Source organism: Panicum virgatum, chromosome 8K, assembly GCF_016808335.1.
Source record: "Panicum virgatum strain AP13 chromosome 8K, P.virgatum_v5, whole genome shotgun sequence".
NCBI classification, from domain to species: Eukaryota; Viridiplantae; Streptophyta; class Magnoliopsida; order Poales; family Poaceae; genus Panicum; species Panicum virgatum.
The window spans coordinates 17,545,381-17,558,660 of record NC_053143.1 but is presented as its reverse complement, the minus strand read 5'-3'; the positions used below and the strand labels follow the sequence as shown (position 1 = coordinate 17,558,660).

Sequence of the window (13,280 nt, the reverse complement as noted above, 5' to 3'; positions counted from 1 at the left end):
GAAAGAGGATATTGAGTTAAAGATAATAGAAATTAGAGGGGTTCCTTTATAAATTTGTGCCATCACGTCGACGTCAAAAGCTTGCTTTGTACGTTTAAGACCTCGGATGAAGCGCTTAACACAGTTTAGGGATCCAAATGGACGATTTGAGAGTTTAGGGATCTAGGTAAAACTTCATAGCAAGTTTGGGGACTTGGAGAGCAATTTACCTTTTTTTTTTGCTTGAGCGTAAATTGAGCATTGCTGCTATACATTACGTATAATGGAATAATGCATTGACTCAAATTATTTTTTTTTTCTTTGAAGAAACATAATGAACACTCATATCATATTGATATTTATATTTTCCTATAAATCATGGCTGCCTAATATGGTGGAGGTCCACATGTAAGGCGGTGTTTGGATGGTATAATATGTTGTGAACAGTACACATGCTTGATTATATCTATACTATAAATATCTATATTATAAAGGATGAAAGAATTGAGCACCTTTCTCACCTACATTAACCTAGCCATACCTCTCACAAATCTCCTTTTGAAGGCCCACATGGAAGGACTAGGTGTTTGACAGGATTTGGTGGGAGGGAAAAACACCATCAAGAAAATTGTTTCTGCCGTAATGAGCTGTTTTTTTTTCACCGCAACTCCTCGTACCCGCCCGCCTGTGCCCACCCGTCCGCGCTTTCTTTTTCTTCGTCCAGGATCGGGGCAACTAGCGCTTGATTAGCGCTTTCCTTTTTTTTTCTTCCACAATCACCGCACGCCGGACACAGGATGCATCACGAGCAGCCATGGCGAGGAGAGGAGGGGAGCGTGGAGGCCGAGGAGGAGGAAAGCCTCGCCCCCGGCCATGAAAGGCAGACGCCGCGGAAGGCGGGCGCTCGCTACCCAAGGGATAGGGGCACGCCGCGTCGGTCGCGGGCGTCGGCGCCGGCGGCGGATTCTACGGCTTCCCTCCAACGTCGCAACACTCCAGGTCATGGCGCGAGATCCCCTTCCTCCCCACCGCCTGGCCCCTACCCCGACTTCCAGCGCCTCCTCCCCGCCGCGGACGCTCAGCACCTTCCTTGGAGTGTTTGTAAGTTGATTCTTAAGCATCATCTACTTTTATGTTCACTAATTCCATGAGATTACTAATAGATCAAATTAACATTTAATATTCTATTGGCAGGCTGGATTGCTCAGTGCTTACATAATAAAGAAATTCTACATCAGGAGGTCCATTCACCTAATAAAACCTTTTGCTGATAAAAAGAAGATCAATGATATAACACTTTAGATTAAATTGGTTGTTTGATGGTCGATTTCAGGCACTCCACTGACCGTGAGGTTGCCCTTATGATGCTCATGGCTTATATCTCATATATGCTGGCTGAGGTGCACCTCTGACTAAACAATAATTGTATTTTTAGTATTGCAGTACTATTCCCTTTACGTTAACTTGCTCTTCTTTGGTCTTGGCAGTTGCTAGACTTGAGCGGCAGTCTCACTGTGTTCTTCTGTGGTATTGTGATGTCACATTACACCTAGCATAATGTGACAGATAGCTGAAGAGTTAAACCAAGTAATTATACCGACTCCATTAATTTTCCCTCTACAAAGGTTCATAGAAGTTTAAATGAAAAAAATACCAATCGATTTTTTCCTGACTTTTCTTATCTACTCAGGCATGCCTTTGCAACTTTGTCCTTCATTGCGGAGATTTTTCTTTTCCTGTATGTTGGTATGGTTGCGCTTGATATCGAAAAGTGGGAGTTTGCCAGTTACAGGTCAGTTAAATGCACATCTTACTTATAAATACCTTTTCTGTTTATGAGTACTCAGATTTGTTGTTTCCGATTTGCAGCCCTGGGAAATCCATTTGCATAAGCTCAATTTTGCTAGGATTAGTTCTGGTTGGAAGAGCTGCTAGACTTTGTGTGCTTATTCTTAGGAAAAATAACTTGGAGACAACACTTTCTGTTGAAATTACTTTTTCAATAGGATAATCTTAACTGAATTTTTTAACAAATCGTAATATGGTGGGCCGGGCTGATGAGAGGTGCCGTGTCCATTGCACTTTCTTACAATAAGGTTTGTTTTCTTTGCCTTGGCCAACTTCACACCAGTTCCTCTTGAAGTATCTCATAAGTTTTTTTCTTCTCCAAGTTTAACTCTTCCTCTTGGAACTGCAAGGACACACTCAGCTTCACGGCAATGCGTTAACGATCACCAGCACAATCACTATCGTCCTATTTAACACCATGGTGAGTCATCTTGTTCCAATATTTATATAATGCCCTGTGTCAGCTTATCATGTAGGGTGACCTGACATGCATGCATTCTCACTGTAAATGGATGCTCGCCATTCTCTTTGTCTGTGTGCTTATTCTTAGGAAATATTGCTCATTTTCATGGATAAATGCTACTTCTCCTGTAATGTCGAATTGAAAATAACTTCATGTGTATGTCAGCTTGTTGCTTGCCCGAGGAGCTTGTGACTTGCAGCTACTACTACTTGATTCAATAACCTCGAATATCTGAATCAGTTGTTCAGCTTCTAAGTTCTAATTATCGGATGTTTTACTGATCTCATTGTATTTGTGATAGGGCCTTGACGAGGGGGAAGATGTTTGAGGTGTTGGATGAGAAAGGGCTAATGGTGGTGGCTATCATTCCTGAAACTAAAGTAGAGCTTGTCATTATGAGTGCTATATTTGTAGCAAAGAAAACTTTAGCTAGGAGACTTCATCCGTGTGAGGACAGTAGTCAAATATATAGTGTAAACCTGCTGAAATATAATGATTTTCTTTTACTTGGATTATGTGTACCATGCAAACTCCACTTGCGAAATTCTCATTCTACATTGCTATATTGGTTCGTTTATTAGTTTATATTAGATTAGGTTCGATTGCTATGAAATTAATAAATATTTATTAATTTTAGTAGTCATATGATACAATCCAATTACTTTTAAATAATTTTTCTTTAAACACGTGTCCGTGGCATGTGCATCCCCACTATAAGGCACAGGGGCAAACAATACCTCATGTTGTCATCTACCTTCCTGAGCCTGTTTTCTTCCTTGGGCAATTGTATGTGGCATTGTCAAGAGGTGTGTCCCGTGAGACATGGGTTTTGGCAAAGAGAAACATTGCTATAGATCCTACTGGCAAGCTAACCAAGAAACATTGCTATAGATCCTACTGGCAAGCTAACCAAGAACATTGTATTTTTTTTAAATCAGTTAGGAGCACTAGCGCATCATTTAAGAAGAAGGTGAGGCACTCGGTGCTGGTCGGCGCCGAACACGGGTGGGCTGCCTCAGCCCCAGCTGGGCAATCCAACCGAGCCCCAGCTCGGTCCTCAAGAACATTGTATATAGGGATGTTTTGGACTCATGATGACCATCCAGAATGGTTCAAAAAATGATGACCATCCAGATGGCCCTTCGTGGTCAAGTTTATGGCAATTAGGGATTTGATATTTCTGTATACATCCCCCTCGATTTGCAACGCTTGAAGTTGCATAAAGAACATTGTATGTAGGAATAGAATTCTCTCTTTCCTAGACTTTATTTGGTCTAGCTATTGAATTAATACAATTGCTTCTGCTTCTGTCCTTTAGGTGCTGACCAATATGTGATATACATTCTTGATATTCTTGATCTGTCGACTTGGCAAAACTCTTACACCATGAAGTATATTATATATCTCCATAGAGTTAATATAGAATTAGATTCAAACACGTGCCTGGGCATGTGCATAACCACTAGTATTGTGAAAAGGGTGATCAATGAGGTAGTTTCTGGAATTGTACAGCGGTACAAGTAATTCTACTAATTAGTTCATAGAGGTCAGTTTTAATTTATGCACCAAGTCGATCTCAATGTCTGGGGGGCATTACTATATACTTCTTTCAATTAGTCATAAAAAACCCAGCCTTTTTCAATTTAACGGCAAAAGCTTGTATATATGGCTGGGATAAATCTAGAAATATGCAGCAGGTATTATTGCTTTTCGATTAAGAATACCTCTCCTAAAATATATGGTCCACATCTATTTTCCATTTTTCCTAGTTGCATTATCACTTATAAACGCGAAAATCGGTGAATAAACTGACAAGTTAATATTGGAGAACAATCCACACAACTCTTCATAAACATCTTTCTGTAGAGAACAGAAAAAATGGAGCTTCCAGTAAAAGAAGTCAACATGTGCGATTGATACCGTGCAAACGGCAACAACTAGAATACAAATAGCTTGCGCACTTGGTGTGAAGTTCCCAAGGAGAGGGCATGCGAGTCCAAGAAACAAAGAGCTGGCTGTGTTGTGGGCTGAAAACGGCATCGCAATCGCGTGTTGGAATAAAGACCTGCCGCCAAACTTGAGTGCTCCAAACCAACCGTCCTGAAAAGGGCATTCCACAACCACAATGGTTGCAATATGGGTTATCCATCGTCTCATCATCATGCACTATATACTGCATGCATCGCTGCTTGTAGGTGGACCTGTTCCACCATGGAATGTTGTGGACTTTGTTTCTCTATGTAGGCCGGATATGAAATAATATGGCCAATAATAGCTAATTTCCCATTGTTGGATAGATGGAGCTTGTAAATTTGTTTAAATTGTCTGATTCAACTACGAAATTCCATTTAATTTAGTTATTTCAAGCTAGCAACAAAGTCATGTTCACATTTGGAACCTTATTTTGACCGAAGTCGAACTCGAATTAATGGTTATACATTCCACTATTAATTGTATTAACTAGCTGGACATTTTCTATGATAAAATGAGCTAATGCTCCTTAGTGGCATCTACACCTTAAATAATGTTCTTGTACAAGGGTAAAGTATGCAAGTTATGCGCAAATCAAAATAGCTAAATTCATGACAAAATACCCCGTCCACTCAATTGCATGGTATATTTGTGTGTGATCCGATAATTATTTGTGATATTAATACATTCTGTTTACTGTTTCTTCTTCTTCTTTTTAACCCAATAACGGATTTAAGAACTCATTTTTTACATATTTTATATAAATAATAATGTCTACATTTGCTTATTCCTTGCTGCGTAAAAAACATGCTTGAATATTGAAGAATCATTGTGATTTCTGTTGTGGCCCACCGTGGAATCTGTCTATGTTAGTTACAATGGAAAGCAAAACACCAAGGCTTATTAGATAGGGCTTGCTGCTCAATCTGAGCTGACACTTTGATGACTTGAAGAAATCAGAAGTGGGACCTAACCTAATCCACTGCTCTTTTCATGTGTAAAGAGTGAGCTGAGCAACCAGCAAATGATAAGATGACGCATCCTATGCAAAATCTCTGTAGATTTGTTAGAGGACTATGGCATCAATCAGTAGCAGAGAGCACAGATTAAATTTGAGATGTTGTCGGTAACAAATTTGAGCATTAATTATCCAGCAGAGCATAACAAAATAAGGTAGATGGATAAATATGTAGTGCATTCGCGAAAAAACGAGGTATGGCACGGGAATGTTTGATGTTTAGCGGGACTTTAGCCAAATTGATACACTAGCCCTTAATTATATTCAGTCGAACATTTCTGATTTCATTTGGAAGTTCCAATGTGCCAATTTTGATCATCAATGATAATATTTCCCTTTGAGAAAGAAGCATGACTGCAATGACTACAATTCTGCCATTTAACAAAACTGCATGCAGGAAAGTATAGGAAAACAAATAAATATGAGGGCTTTCTTTTCAGTTTTCATCATCATTACACTGAAACACTACAGTTATTGCCTCCTTGATTAGTTTTTTAGACAAAAGCCTCCTTGATTAGTTGGGGCCATGAGCAAGCACATAGAAAGAGTGCGTTTGATTATAGCCTCAGCCACCCTACATATTAATGGTGTTTGAGGTGCAACCGTGCAACTAATGAAACAATTATTGGGAGGAGAACAAATTACTATAAAGTGTTGAATTACAAGTAAAATATAGTAAGATTTACATTTTCTTCTTCTCTAGTTACAACATCTCGTGTTGTGTAATTTACTAGCAAACATGTCCGTGCGTTGCTATGGATGAAGCCGTATAAATATATTGATTATCATACTATAATGTTAATAATAATTTTGTAAAATGTGTGATACTCTCTCCGTTTCAAATTGTAGCTCGTTTGATTTTTTTAACCCCAAATTTGACCACTCGTCTTATTCAAAAATTTGTGCAAACTATCACTTTTTTTATTGTGGGTTGCTTTATCAATACAAGATCTTCAAGAATGATTTAATTTGGAAATGTTTGTACAAATTTTTTGAATAAGACGAGTCGTCAAACTTAAGGTCAAAAAAGTCAAACGAACTACAATTTGGAACGGAGGTAGTATATTATAAACTAGAGATATCTTGCAATGGTGTTTTTCATTATTAATTAAAAGAGTTTATAGTAATAAAGTAGGTCGAGAGCTTCGGTCTTTCTCCAAGCTCTTTAGAAATTGGTAGGGGTTTATTTAGATACTTGAGGGCAACACTATCCTTAGCAGTGGGTTCTATTTACAGCAGGCTATAGATATTGCAAAATCGACAACGGTTAGTGTAAAAACAAGTAGGAGAGGAATGCCAGAGATAAATGATATTTTATTTTTTTATAGACAACCTATAAGTTTATGTGTACCTTTTACTTTACACCACTATATGGACCACCTCTATAATGATTGAGTTTGGTTGATTAAAATATTTGTCCTTACGGACTGTGTTTGAAGCATATTGTGATCGTCCTCTCGAAACCACTACACTACAAGAGAATTTCTCTTCTTATATGCATGGCCAACTAAAATACATTACTATCACAGGATTTACTCATCATAACCTCTGCACATCTCGAGACATTTTACATGGCTCAGATGAAACACACGCTTATATATACATACATACGTACAAGTGGACTGCAACGAGCAAATTTTCCTGCTTGTTGTCCATTTTCTCGTTCGAAATAACCTTTAGCGTGTGTCTGTTTGTTAAAATTATCGCAAAACATAAACAAATCGCAAAAAATCCTTGCACATCACCAATCATGTTGCCATTTTTCTAGTGAGCTGTGTTCTCTCTTTTGCAGCCAACGTGAGCTGCTTTTTGGGCTTTCTCGCAATGAGGCCAATGGGATGATCTCTAGGATACAGAACAAGGACCAAAGGGAACAAGGGGAGAGAAAACAAGATCAGGCAGAATAAATAAAGATATTATCATGTCACGGAACTAAAAAACAGCAGGGCACCACCGAATCATGTTGTGGTCGCAGCTGGGATCCCTGAGCTGTCTTGCTGTTGGCACTGGCCGTTTTCTGGTTGCTCACTCACAGGCTGCCCCACTACCCCAATATGGGCTGCATAAACAAGGACACATTTATTTGCTTCGTTACATGTACCAACAACGGCTCTGCCAGTTCAAAAAAAGAGTGATAAAAAACGGCTCATTTATGCCAACTACTACCGAGTAGATATAGGGCGTTGAGCTTAGGTCAGTCTCAATGAGATTTTATAGAGAGTTTTATGACATTAAATATCACCAATTTTTGCTGACATGACAAGAAAAGAGAAGGATGGAGTTTCATGGAATGTGAGGAGAGTTTCATCACCACGAAACTCATTTGGCACGGTTACCTAGTTCCAGTCTAGATATCTGTGGCAAGTCTCAGTCGGAGTTTAATGGAGAGTTTTATGATATTAAATATCATCAATTTTGCTGACGTGACAGTGAGAGAGAAGGATGGAGTTTCATGAGATGTGATGAGAGTTTCATCACCATGAAACTTATCTGGTACGGTTACCAAGTTTCCAGTCTAGATATCTATGTCCATGAAACTCCCACTGAGACTGGCCTTAGAACCACCGTAAAAGCATCTCCAGTAGTCCATTTTTTCTATTATTAGAAAAAGATATGCTTCATTAGTTCCCAATACCTTCTCTTTTCTAATAATTATTAATTTATCCCATATTTCACTCCAACTCTCTCCAAATGAAGAGAAAGTTTCTCGTCGCCCCAGTGGGGAGATGCTCTCCCTCTGGTGTGACTGTAAAAAAAAGTTTCTCATCTTCTAATATGTTAGTTGTATTGGAATGAGATATTGGAGAATTGTAACTACTCCCCATAAGATATTGAGGAGTTGTAAAACAATTTTGTGAATAATCAATGAAAGTGGTATTGAGATGCTCTACATAGCATGAAGTTAGGAAATAATCCGTTGTGTCGGCGAAAAGTGTCCATTGACTTTCCACCCTCACAATTATCATTTAACGGTAGAGCTCGTTAATTCTTTACACACTAATGAATCATACTAGTAATAATAGTTCCTATTTGTAGTTTGGAAAAGCATAAAGTCCATTTTTAGTATTCAAACTTGCCCACTTAACCCATATGAATTTTCCCTAACTATTTAAGATAAATTGTTAACGAAATATAACTTCCCCCTCTCTATGATGGCTGTACTTTGTGTAGAATTTTTTTTGGAATAGTTAGTTGACATCATAGACTATATGTTAACAAGTATATAAGAAATTCTTGTGATGATTTTTCGTACCCAAAGTTTCAAACTAGTACGGGACCTATCCATCGACAAAAACCTGTTTCATAAATGAAGCTTACATATACCCTTTTTAAAAAATAATACTATGAGGTCCAGCATGTACTTCTTGGTAGGTAGTGCCATTGTAACGTTTTTTCAGCTAGAGCAGGCGTGCAGTTTTTCATGTGGACGCCTCTAGGTAACCATAGCTTTTATCTGGCCTCTGGTAGGGACCACCAGCATCCCGCAGCACAGAATATCCGTATCAGCACCACGCACCGTCCGATCGTCAAATCCGACGGCTCATATTTGCCTTAAATCAATGATCCCCCGACATTTCCTTCCCCAAACACGATCCACCCCGAAAAAAGAAGCGCAATATTTATTGATTTTCTTCTCCACCCCACCACTATACGATTTCTCTCCATTCTTCCCCCCTCCTTCTCATCCCCTCCCCCCTCTTCTCCTCTCTTGAACACTCCGCCGAAAAGTCCGAATTGCTTGACAACCAGCTCGAGGAGGGGGTGATTGGAAGAACAGCCGCCGATTTGGTGAGTGTTTTTCGTGGGTTTTGGGTTGTTTCTCTCGCTTAATTTCGGCCGGGTCTGGTCCTGTTCTTGATCCGCTCCAGTTTGTCGTGCGGTTCAGTTTCGATTTGCTTCTCGTGCTGCTCTTCTTCGTCCAGCTTGCGTGTTCCAGCTCGTTCTCTGGTGGATCTTGACCGCTTTCTTTCTGCGATTTGATGCTTGCGCTCGGAAAAATCGAATCTTTGACGAGAATTTGAGCCGGCTACTTGACTGTTTTTGCGCTCGTGTTTGCTGAGATCTGTAGGTAGTTTGCCGCTGAACTTCCGTTCCAATCCGCCTTCCTGGATTGGAAGCAAGCTCGCGGTGGTTCGCCGTCGAATTGGCTCGAATCTTGGCGTCGAGTTTGAGATATGAGCTGTGCCCTGTGTTTCCCTCGCAGTTTGGTCGGTCGGAGCGCACGATGATGGCGAACGCGAAGCTCCAGAAGCAAGCGCTGCTGCCGCCGCGCAGCCCGTTCCCGACGGCGGCGGCAGGGGCGCCGTCGCCGTACGCCGACCGCAGCCCGATCGCCCGGCCGCAGGGCGCCGCCGCCCACCCCCGGCACGGCCACGGGCACCACCAGCGCACTTCGTCCGAGAGCTTCATCGAGGAGCAGCCTCCTTCGTGGCTCGATGACCTGCTCAACGAGCCGGAGACGCCAGCGGCGCGGCAGCACGGCCGGGCCGGCCACCGCAGGTCGTCAAGCGACTCGTTTGCGCTGTTTGACGGAGCTGCTGCTGGCGCCGGTGCTTACGCCAATGGCTTCGAGGGGATGGGGGGAGGAGGTGGGCAGCCTGTGCCATGGGCTGGTGTTCAGGAGTACTATGCCAAGCCAGGTTCGTTTGGGAGGGCACATGGCCGGCCATGGGAGCAAGGATTGCCGAATCTGGCTGGTTTCCGGCATGGTGGCGGCCTGCCGATACCGACAAAAGACAAGGTTGGGGGGCATCATGGACCACTGAACACATTAAGGGATCATAACCATGGCATGGACAAGAGAACAACTGATGATGCTGGTCATGATCAAAAGGTTGGGGCGAAGGAGGGTGTGCTGCCGAAGCATGCACAGTCAGAGGCGGACAACAAGCGGGCTAAACAGTGAGTTTGATTACTGCTCAATGTGAATTTTATGGTTTCACACTTGCACAATATTGCTATAATAGTCACAATATCACTATGATAATCTGAAAAGAACTAGGCTTTTCACCATAACATTAAGCACAAATACAAAAGGATCACCCTATAGCACACACTAAGAATACCGCAGTTATGTTATTTGGTGTTTTTCACCTTGAGAATAGACTTCATCAATCATGAGGACGTTAGCAGTGTTTTTGTTGAAATTTGTTCTGTATGGCATAGGGCATTGAATTACTGTGGGCATATAGTGTGAACTGCATATTCATTTCATATGTTTCGATGACCACATATGTGTTGTAACTTAATGAACAAGTGGTATTGAGCAGGCCTACAGATTGCGATGTGCACACGCTGTGACCTGTGGTTTCCGAACATGCATGGTCAATGGACAATATATTTGAATTTACCCATGGTAACATAATTGAGAAACTGGCTATCGAGGCTTTCCAGTTTGCAACTTGAGAAGTCTTGGATTAACATGTCTCCTCACTTGTCAGTTATATTGCTAGCAAAAATGGTTGCAAATTTTATTTAAACTGGCTGAAAGCAAAGATATTGTAATATAGACATGTCAATTTAAATCTGGAATCATACAATTTAATATTTAAATTAGGACTTCATGCAGTTCAATCAACCCTATTTGTGGAGAATAGAGATTACAATGATTGTGTGCTTTTTATGCATTGAAGTGTACTTTTCAATTGGTTGCAGGCAATATGCTCAGAGGTCCCGTGTCCGGAAGCTTCAGTATATTGCAGAGCTGGAGGGTAGAGTTCAGGCATTACAGGTGAGCTTAATGCGTGAATGGATTTCATTTCTCTTATAAAATTTGGTGTTATATGCCACATAAAGAAATCAATGTTTGATTATGCAGTCAGAAGGGGTAGAAGTGTCTGCTGAAATGGAGTTTCTAACCCAGCAGAATATTATGCTTGACCTGGAAAATAAAGCTTTGAAGCAAAGACTGGAGAGTCTAGCACAGGAGCAACTAATTAAACGCTGTGAGTATTCTCCCTTACAATTTATTTTTTCTTATCTTTGAATTTGCTCTCCACCCAAATCATTTCAGTAATTATATTAAGTTTTGCTGAGATATCAATAATGTGACAAGATATGCATGCTAGCTTGAGACATGTCAAATAAAATTCTTCAGTTAACTGGATAGTGGCTCCATTTTTTTTTCTGGTTTATTCCCATGTTGCATCCTATGATGGTTAAGAGCACATGTCACATCAATTCTTAATAAGCATCTACAAAGAGGATATTTTTTTTGGGAACGATATCTTATCAACTAAAGCATCCAAAAGAAAAAAATAGCAATGACATGCAGACATCTCTCCCAACCCCAAAGTGAGGCCTTAGCATTGAATAGTTTTTCCAGTAAGATGTATGATGTCTATGCATCTATGGCTGAACCCTCGGCTGAGCTGTTTTGAGAATATATTGGTTTCTAACTTGTATTAAATTTAGTTGACATACCACTCCTTTTTATGATTAATTCAAAAGCCCCAGGGAACCTGTATCTAAAAGCTAGAAAACCGAACTACCTACTACCTAGCCAATCTAAACTTGGCTAATCCAGTTTCCAGCCTTTACAAAGATGTGCAATGAATTGTAGTTGGAGAAGCATGGTAGAATCAATAACAGCTATTTTTTTCTCTAACATGGAGAAGAGTTGCATATCTTTGTATTAAGAAGAAAAAGGGACAAGAACCCTTACAACACACAACCACATACAACTTCTGTGTGACCACTGAATAGCCCAATATACATGCTGAACTTAAGGTCATAGGCCACAGTGTATACTTTAAAGCCAAATGAGTAATTGTTTCATATATCCATGCATATTGCTTTCCGAAATGAGCAACTGTTTCATATATCTGATTATCCATGCATATTTCTTTTTAACCGTCCATCATGTGGCCAGTCAAATACATAATCAACATGTCAGTGGTTGTGTTTCATAAGGCCTTCAATATGGTTGTTGACTCGTTATATCCGCTTTACAGTCAAATAGTAAATGGCATCTTAGAAATTTAACCTAATCTGAAACTAAGCATCTTTGTTTCATTGATTTTCATTTCAGCAGTGCATTGCTTTGTTGATACTAGATGTGAGCAACGGATTTTTATTCTGATAAGAATTTTTTTTTCTGAACATTCTTTCTCAATTTTGCAGTTCAACAGGAGATGTTTGAGCGGGAAATTGGTCGTCTCAGATCACTATATCAGCAACAGCAACAGCAACAGGCTCCTGCTCTTGTTCGCAGTAACAGCAGAGACCTTGATGCCCAGTTTGCCAACTTGTCTCTGAAACACAAAGACCCCAACTCGGGCCGGGATGCTCTCTCTGGGCGTCTTCGTACTTAATTCATTTCATCCTTCTGTTCTTGTGGGTTCTATATCAATTGCCACCACTGTGTGGTTGTCCTCTCCATCAAGAAAGGAGAAGTGTGCTTGGATTGCGTGATAACACCGGAAAAGGCTAATAGCTATGGATCTGATCTTTATTCTTTCTGGATATGCACCTGGCGGTCATCCTCAGCTTGCGTCCATTGTTGATGCTCGACCAGTCGGCGGTGTTTAGGGTTTTCGTTTTAGCTAGATGCTTTCCATGCATCATTGTACCACTTCACATGCTAGGGTTCTAATCTGTCACTATCCTCTTGTTTCCTGAGCTGTCTTCATACATTGTAGCCATGTTTGGATTAGTTCTGCCTTATCAGTGGAATGTGGAGCACTAGTCAGCATCAGATAAGTTGTGCTTTGAAAATGTGCCACATCCCTGATAACTGTATGTTGTGTTATTATTTATCAGTATTCAATAAGCTAGTACAAATGAAGTATTAGCGTTTTCACAGTTCAGGTTGTCCTTGATGCTGCAAGTCTCCTAGGAAAATTCTGTCAACGGGTCAACATTTCAATTTGCGCAATCTTCTTTAGTGTTTTTCATCAAGGAATTAAATATTGTGCTGTTCGTTGTTAAAGTTTGGTCTTATACTATTCATGACAAGGCTGTATGTTTGTTTTCTATTCATGTGCCCCTGTAGGTAAGGTT

General features: G+C 40.5%; 1 protein-coding gene and 1 long non-coding RNA gene across 3 annotated transcripts; both read left to right on the top strand.

The window, feature by feature from the left end:
- The first annotated feature begins 650 nt into the window (after nucleotides 1-650).
- LOC120644091 lies at nucleotides 651-2,855 on the top strand. 2 transcript variants are annotated; one of them, XR_005663393.1, is made up of 7 exons: nucleotides 651-1,080; nucleotides 1,174-1,220; nucleotides 1,313-1,379; nucleotides 1,467-1,566; nucleotides 1,670-1,771; nucleotides 1,849-2,248; nucleotides 2,592-2,855. It is a non-coding gene; the product is annotated as an uncharacterized LOC120644091 (long non-coding RNA). The 2 variants fall into 2 exon arrangements; XR_005663392.1 differs by having other exon boundaries at nucleotides 652-1,080; nucleotides 1,670-2,248.
- Nucleotides 2,856-8,864: 6,009 nt separating this feature from the next.
- On the top strand, nucleotides 8,865-13,082 carry LOC120644090 (uncharacterized protein At4g06598-like). Its single transcript, XM_039920643.1, has 5 exons — nucleotides 8,865-9,068; nucleotides 9,484-10,181; nucleotides 10,935-11,010; nucleotides 11,098-11,224; nucleotides 12,402-13,082. Exons 2-5 carry the CDS (start codon nucleotides 9,505-9,507, stop codon nucleotides 12,590-12,592), a joined length of 1,071 nt encoding a protein of 356 aa, XP_039776577.1. The 5' UTR covers nucleotides 8,865-9,068; nucleotides 9,484-9,504; the 3' UTR covers nucleotides 12,593-13,082.
- Nucleotides 13,083-13,280: the final 198 nt, after the last annotated feature.